The following is a 7,583-nucleotide window of genomic DNA, read 5'->3' as shown; positions in this document are numbered from 1 at the left end:
CAACACACCAAACATCAGCCCCCTGTACGTCCAACCAGAGCCAAGCCAAGAGCCTAGGAGCACCACACAGGCAAACCACGCTCTCAAGGACTTCATCAACAAGCACGCACTCGAGGATGCCTGGCTGCTCAACCACCGCGCCGATGACCCTGTCGAATACACACGATGGCCGAGCAAGAACCAGACACACCGAGCCTCCCGCATCGACCTCATGCTCCTGTCATCCAACCTCCCGCTCACGATCAAGTCGACTGCGACCAGGATTTACCAGCACTCGGACCATCGAGGCGTCTGTGTAAACCTAGTGGCGCCGTCCGCGGAAGACAGATGCACGCCACCCTTCAAGCTGAACGACACCATTCTCGAACACGCTGGCTTCTGCGGCATGGTCCTCAACGAGATAGCAGAGCTGGCGCGCCGCCCCGACCCCGAGAACCACTGGACTGCTTTCAAGGCCGACGTAGCATGGCTAGCTCAGTGCCTGTGCGGCTCCATTGCGAAAGACCGGGCGAAGGCTCTGGCCCAAGCGAGCCGCAAGCTCAAAATCATCGAAGGCAACCTCCTCGCAGCAACATCCCCCCGCAGAGGCAAAACTGCTTGCAGCCGAACGAGCGGAGCAGGAAGCCCGTGTCAAAGCTGAGCTCGAGCATCGCGCGCAAGGAGCACGAGTCCGCTCGGCCAAAAAGTGGCGCACCGAGGGCGAACACCCCACCTCCTTCTACTTCTCGCTCGAAAAGCAGTCCCAAAAGGCGACGCACATCCCAATGCTCCTCGTCGACGGCAAAGAAGTCACCGATGCGGCCGGCATCACGGACGCCCAGCGTGACTTCTACGCTAAGCTCTATGCGCACGTACCCATTGACCCAGCAGCTGCCCGGCACATCCTCAGCCATGCAAAGCCCAACGAGATGCTCGACGACGAGGACCACGAGTTGATGAGCAGACCGCTGGAGGCATGGGAGATCGTCCACGCCATCAACAAAACTGCATCTGGCAAGTCCCCAGGGCCCGACGGGCTGGGCACTGCGTTTTACAAGAAGTTCAAGCACGAGCTGGCCCCAATCCTCGCCGCCATCGCCAACCGCTCGCTCGAAAATGGTCGCCTTCCGGAATACATGCAGGACGGCTTCGTCAAGCTGCTGTACAAGAAAGGCCCGCGCTCTGACCTTGGCAACTACCGACCAATCTCGCTGCTGAACTGCGACTTCAAACTCCTGACCAAAGCAGTGATCGCTCGGCTGCAGCTGGTGGTCAACGACATCATACCACTCAACCAAAACGGTTTTGTCACCTCTCGGACCATCGATGGCTGCGTCCATCTCACCCGAGATGTGATTGATCTGTGCAACACCATCAAAACCCCTGGAGTGATTGCCATGACAGACGCGTCCAAGGCGTTCGACAAGGTCTCACACGACTTCCTGTATGCTGCACTCAGAGCGTACGGAGTCGGGCCAGGCTACATCAACATGATCAAACTCTACAACACCAATGGCCGCTCCGCGATGGTGTACCAAGGCCGGGTCTCGGATCACTTTCCAATCCAAAGGTCGGTGCGCCAGGGAGGCTGCGACTCGCCGACACTCTTCGCGTTCTACGCCTGCGCCATCGTAGACTACATCACCTACGGCACAAAGCTCAAGTTGTTGCGGATCCCCAGCAGCAATCTCAAAGCCGATCGCAAGCGTGGCCGAGCGAATGAGGACCGGCCAGACGATCTTGTCATTCTCCCCACCCTCTTCGCAGACGACTCGTCCTACTTTCTCGCCTCACCAGCAGACGTCCCAAACCTGCTGAACGAGCTCAAGTTTGTGGGGACGGCCACAAATCTGGAAATCAATGCACCAAAGACCACCATCATCCCGCTCGGACCAACTGCAACGCGCAAGCCTCCCCCTGACCTGGAAGGCCTCGAGTGGGTTGGACCAAACTCTACGACGCGCTACCTCGGTGTCATGCTCGGCCACGGTGACCTGACCGTCGCAAACTTTGGCGACCTACTCGACAAGCTGCACGGCCAGTTGTCGAGATGGCTCGTCCACGGGCCGTCACTCCCAGGCCGTGTGCTCATCGCCAACACCATCGCGCTGTCCAAAGTCTGGTACCGAGCGAGGTTTGTGCCCCTCTCGTCCGAGCAGACAGCAAAACTCACCCGCATCATCGACAAGTTCCTCTGGCACCCAAGCAAATGGCCGCGAACTCACCAGGCCAACGTCGCAGCACCAATCAAATCCGTGGCATGCGGACTCGGACTCATCCCCGTTCGGCGTCACCTCAAAGCCCTCCTCGCCCAAGCCGCCCTGGCATGGTGTCAGCCGTATGCTGCCCCATGGAAGCACATTGCTGTCCGCCTCTGGCGTGCGGCAGACAAGCCAGCATGCCCACTCAACGTGCTCAGGCTGGTGATCAAGGCCTCGTCAGACTTTATTGGCATCTCTGCATTCTGGCACAAAGCCTTTGAGGCATGGCACGAGCTCAGGCCAGAGCTCCAAACCCCTGCCTGCCGCGACGAGGCGCTCGCTCACCCGCTCTGGGACTCACCGGACATCCAGGACGACGGCAAGCCGCTCTGGTGGCCGAGCTGGATCCTCAACGGATACATGCGCGTCCGCGACCTGCGCCGCTTCATCGGTAACCCAGCTAGAGAAGAGTGGTCCCCGCTCTCGCTCGTCCAAAGCTTCACCAACGCAAAATACTACAACAAGCTCCACGAGGCACTCGACCGGAGCCAGCTCTCGTCGCTCGTAGAGCAGGATAGCGCCACAATCCCGTCAGTGCAAGACCTACCGTGGTGCTGGGCCCAACCAGCCGACGACGACGACGCCAATCCCAAACTCTTCAGAGTTGTCAAACTCCGCACGGGCAGCCCGCTCACAAGCAGCTCACTCGGAGCCGGCCAAGTGTTCTACGAGTCGGAGAACGCCCTGATCGCGCCTGCCCAGCCAGGCCTAGTCCTCACCAAGTTCCGCCTGGCAACCGCGCAACACGCCACCGTCGTCTACTGGCGAGCTCCCAACACCAAGCCTGAACCAAACAAGCGGGGAAAGATTTTCCTCCCACGAAAGCAACTGTACCATGTTGGCCGCACTCAACTCATGCCCCTCATCTGGAGCAACATCGTCCTCAACGGTGTTCACTCAAGCGTCCAGAAGCCCCTGCAAGTCACATCGCACAAGCTCAAACTGAAAACGCTAAGGCAGCTGCTCACTCCACGTCCCTCGAGACCAGACGCCCTCCAATGGTGGATCAACAAAGTTGGCTACGTGCCCTTCGAATCACTGGCCAACTCCATCAGAACCAGTCTAGTCACATCCAAGCAAGCCTCCCTGCTCTGGCGCATTGCACACCGCACCAACCGACTGGGCGCCGACTGGCTCGAAACAGATGGTCAAGCGCTGCGCGCCGGCTCGCTCTCCCGCGAAGAGTACGACGACAGAATTGCCACCGGGCGCTACGACTGCGCGCACTGCAAACACGACGGCCGCTCGGCCAAAGAAACCTGGCACCACATCCTTGTCCGCTGCCACACAGCCCAAGCGGTTTGGGAAACCGCGAACGCCATCTTTCAGCACGCTCACTCAAGTTCCCTCCCAATGGTTCGACAAAGCCCTCCTGTTCGGTCCCTTCCCCACCACGCTTGCGCGAAAAAAGGAAATGCGAGCGCTTGCCACGATCCTGTACCACCTCGGACGCTGGGCAATCTGGCGCACCCGCTGCGAAGCAAAAATCAACAACACATTCACACCCAGCCACACCACCTTCATCAAACTCGTCCACTCCCGCGCCCTGCAGGACATTGTGCCGCGAGCCCCGCCTGCTGACTCTCCCACGTCGAAGATGTGGGGAAAGTGCATTGTCAGGTCAGAAGAGAAGACCACCATTTCACTTCTACCCCCGAAAACCCGGTGAGCATGAGCAAACCGAGTCACCAAGCGGCGCCCGTATGACCAGGACGCTAACACCAAACTTGCAACCGCAAGAATAAGTTAAACACGTTGCCCTTGTCACTTACTCCTTGCCCCTGATCATGATCCTCCTCTTTGTGGTTTTTGAGCCTTAGAAGCTTTTTCCACTCTCCAATAAACGTAATACAAAAAAAATGATGTTCGGTGACAAAATGGCTGTAACATGCAAATCAACACAACGACAGTCAGCCACAGAATCGACAGCAAGAACATGCACAACAAAAGATGCCCCATGTACCTTGAACGAGGTCGCTGAAGCCACCAAAGAGAGCGGGGAGATCTTCACGGGTCGCGAGCCAGCAGTAGTTTGGGATTGCATACTTGTTCATCGTGCGACCAAGGCGCGCTGCCGTCACAATACCAAGCACAGGAGCCGACCTCGAGAAGAATGGCTGATCAGTGGCCATCCTAGCGAGCTTTCCGTACAAACCTTCAATGGTAGTGTTGGACACTGTCGTGTCTTGCAATGAATGCTTCGTTTGGATGAACTCGACAAGAGGGCGTGAGCGTGCTTGCTGGTCTGCTTCAGCAATGGGAGCACCGGCAAGGCCAGCAATGCAGCTTCGGGCTTCTTGTGCAACCGCAGGGGCCGGATCAAGCGAGGACATCAGCAAACCGTCGGTGCCGTCCGGGCCTTTCATCCCACAAATCCGACTGTGTGCCTTCGCGACATCATTGAAAGTGCGTGGGTATCTGGCCTCATCGGCGCTCGACTGAAACTCGGACTGAGTGATCTGGTTCAGATGCAGGCCAGATGCCCAGTTAGGCTCTCCAGGGACAGTAATGCCAGAATTTGAGGTTTCAATCGAGTCGGCAATCCGTCGCATTTGCAGTAAAATGACGACCACAACCTCAAACTTTTCCCACTCGTGGCCGGGTTCAGTCAGAGTAAGATACAGTTGATGTGCAAGAGAAGACAGTGGATAGGCCTTCAAATCAGCCTGGAGGCGCGCCGCAAACAGGTACAGCGGGACCTTGAGCACGCCGTTGTCCAGGTGACAGCATCCGGCGCTAACAGCGGCTGCGACAGTAAAGGTGTTTGTCAAACGCGTGTCGGGCTCAACGCGGGTCCCACAAATGGAACGGGCGAGCGCAGCCTCGGCCACATGCAGATCAGGACCAAAGCTGCCAACAGTGATGTTGCACGCGGCTGCAAGCGCTATCGAGCGACTCAGTCGTGGACACCGATAGGCGTTGAGACAAGTGCTCTCGCACAGTCCACGCGTACTTCTGCACTGCACGAGGAATCCCTTCAAGAACGAATAGATGTCCACGAAGCGAAGGGACGACCCGCCACCCCTCACCACGATCCGCCAGGCGCGGCTGAACGAGAAAGTCGTCCAAGAGCGCAGAGACACCGCCAAACGACAGCGCCGGAACATCGATGGACATCACACCATCAATTGCTCCACCGCGTGGGCTCGGATCTTGGTCGCCCAGGACGCGGAACAACTTATTGAGGACCCCGGGATAGCTTCCAAAAAGCATGAGTTGCAAGGAACTTGAAATCGTCGAGTTCACGGAGCGCATAACAAGCGGGTTGACTGCGTAGTACAGGAACGTGCGTTGCAAACAATCTTCCTTCGAGTCGGACCTCGGCTTCGCCTCGATCTTCTTGACTCGCTCAGGAAACATTGCACGCAGATCATCGAGGTCGAATGTGAGTAACTTGCTGAACGAGTCGATCAGAACGAAGACACGCGGATGGGTTAAAGGATGTCGCTGGCGAGCGTCCTTCAGAATCAAGTCACTCGCATCCGACACTCGCACAGAACCCCTGTTGCCGATCGTGTTGCGGAACTCGTCGAAATCGCGCGCTTCGAAATACGCGTAAAGCAAGCGGATGGCGACAGCGGTTTCCGGCTCGAAGTTTTCCTCCTTGTCGTTGTCGAAAGGAGTGGAAGAGTTGAAAGTGATGGAAAGCACGATGGGGCAAAGCGTCGACCTCTTGTTCGGGTTGGTTCGCACGATATCCCGCAGGACGTCTGGAAACGCTTCGACGGCGCAGTGAGTTGCCAACCGAGTCTTTCCCGCTCCAGGAATAGTTGCAACGACCATGAACTGTCGTTCTTTTCGGTCAGCTGGCTGAGTTGTGAGTGACTTGAAATGCTCTGTCAAACGCGCTTTGACCGCTGACAGCTGCTCGACACGCTCTTGCAGCATCGGATGGGCTGGAATAGACTCGCGGATTGCTGCTTGTTTGTGCTGTTCTCGAGCCACGAGAATGAAAATGAAGTGAGCACACACCGACATATGAGCAAATCAAGGCGTCTGATTGCCTACCGCCGCCCAGGCTTCATCATCGCAATCGAGTGAAACGGCCTTGTTGGCCATCTCTTGCTGCATCACCAAATCAAGTCAAACGAATAAGAAGAGTTCTCAGACGTGCCTCGTACGTCAACGCGACAAACGACCTTACAGCGGGGGAAGGTTCGCGAGCAGAAAATTGGGCCAGTTTGCCTTCGAGTTCCTCGACCGTCATGAAAGCTGGCAGAAAACACGATTAAAGAGTTGGAAGTCAGATTTTTGTGACCATTTCAAAATAGCTCGCACTCGTTATCGCTTGCTTACGCATGAACTTGTGAGTTGCTAAAGAGGAGACATCGAATGAGGACAGAAGGTTTGGCGAGGAGATGAGAAACAAAACACACACACACACACACACACACACACACACACACACACACACATACATACCATTGCGACTGGGCAGAATAGGAGACAGCCAAGCTCTCGTCGAAACCGGCACACACACACACACACACACACACACACACACAATTATTGCACGTCAGTTCGTACCTTGGTTCTTGGACCACAGCCTGATCCAGTCCAAGACCGTCTCCGCGATCAAGCGGTTCGGTAGTTTTGGATACAGTTCTGGTCCACCAGTCCTGCGCCGTTGCTCCGTGTCGGAAATCGCTTCGGGAACGACTGACGCGAACGCGGAGAGCTCTGTTTGGACAACAGAGATTGCATTCTTTTGGGAAAGAAACAGTTGAGCAGTTGACAGCTTTTCGAGCAGGTGCTTGCGAAGGGCGGGTGCCTCCCATTTCGCCTCTGTTGTCACGCCAGTTCAAAGTCAGTCGGCGAACAACTCTACACTCCAAAGCAGTGGAGGAATCGTACCGAAAGACTTGCGGAGGGCCTCGGGCAGGCGATCAATCAACGCACGGTCATCCTCCGCTGAAGGGTTGACAGTCGCCTAGAACGATGACACAATGTGAGCCTGAGTGCATGCAACTCAAGACCATGATAAGGATGCTTACAGCAGGGGCTTTGGCTTCGGTCCCGGACGGAGGGCCAGAAGCAGAGGTGGAGCGGGACCTGCGGGGCCAAATGAGCAGGTTGGGGCGTTCACAGTTCCTCTCGATACGGGAGCGGACGCCGCCAAAGGTGGGGAACTGGATGGCGCCAAAGGAGGGAACGAGGACGGCGCCAGCGGGGGAGAGGAAGGCGTCAAACGCCGGCTCGGGCAAAGTGGGCGGCGCAACTACTATCCCGATCATTAAATTTCGACCCCCCCTCTTTTTTTCACTTTTTCGCCCTCCCTGGGACCTGTGTTGCTTTCCGTCTCGCCCGCGGAATGTTCATTCATGGTACGGTGTACCGAACGTC

General features: G+C 56.8%; 1 protein-coding gene across 1 annotated transcript; it reads right to left on the bottom strand.

Annotated features, from left to right (window-relative positions):
* Positions 1-4,056: 4,056 nt before the first annotated feature.
* CAOG_08787 (hypothetical protein) lies at positions 4,057-5,128 on the bottom strand (the record flags this gene model as incomplete). Its single annotated transcript, XM_011272115.1, has 2 exons — positions 4,057-4,121; positions 4,204-5,128. Coding segments are annotated over 2 exons (990 nt in total), but the record flags the coding sequence as incomplete, so codon positions are not given.
* Positions 5,129-7,583: the final 2,455 nt, after the last annotated feature.

This window comes from Capsaspora owczarzaki, assembly GCF_000151315.2.
Source record: "Capsaspora owczarzaki ATCC 30864 unplaced genomic scaffold supercont2.6, whole genome shotgun sequence".
In the NCBI taxonomy this organism is placed as follows: Eukaryota; class Filasterea; order Ministeriida; family Capsasporidae; genus Capsaspora; species Capsaspora owczarzaki.
Note: the sequence above shows the minus strand (reverse complement) of the source record. Positions and strands in the feature narration are given on the sequence as shown.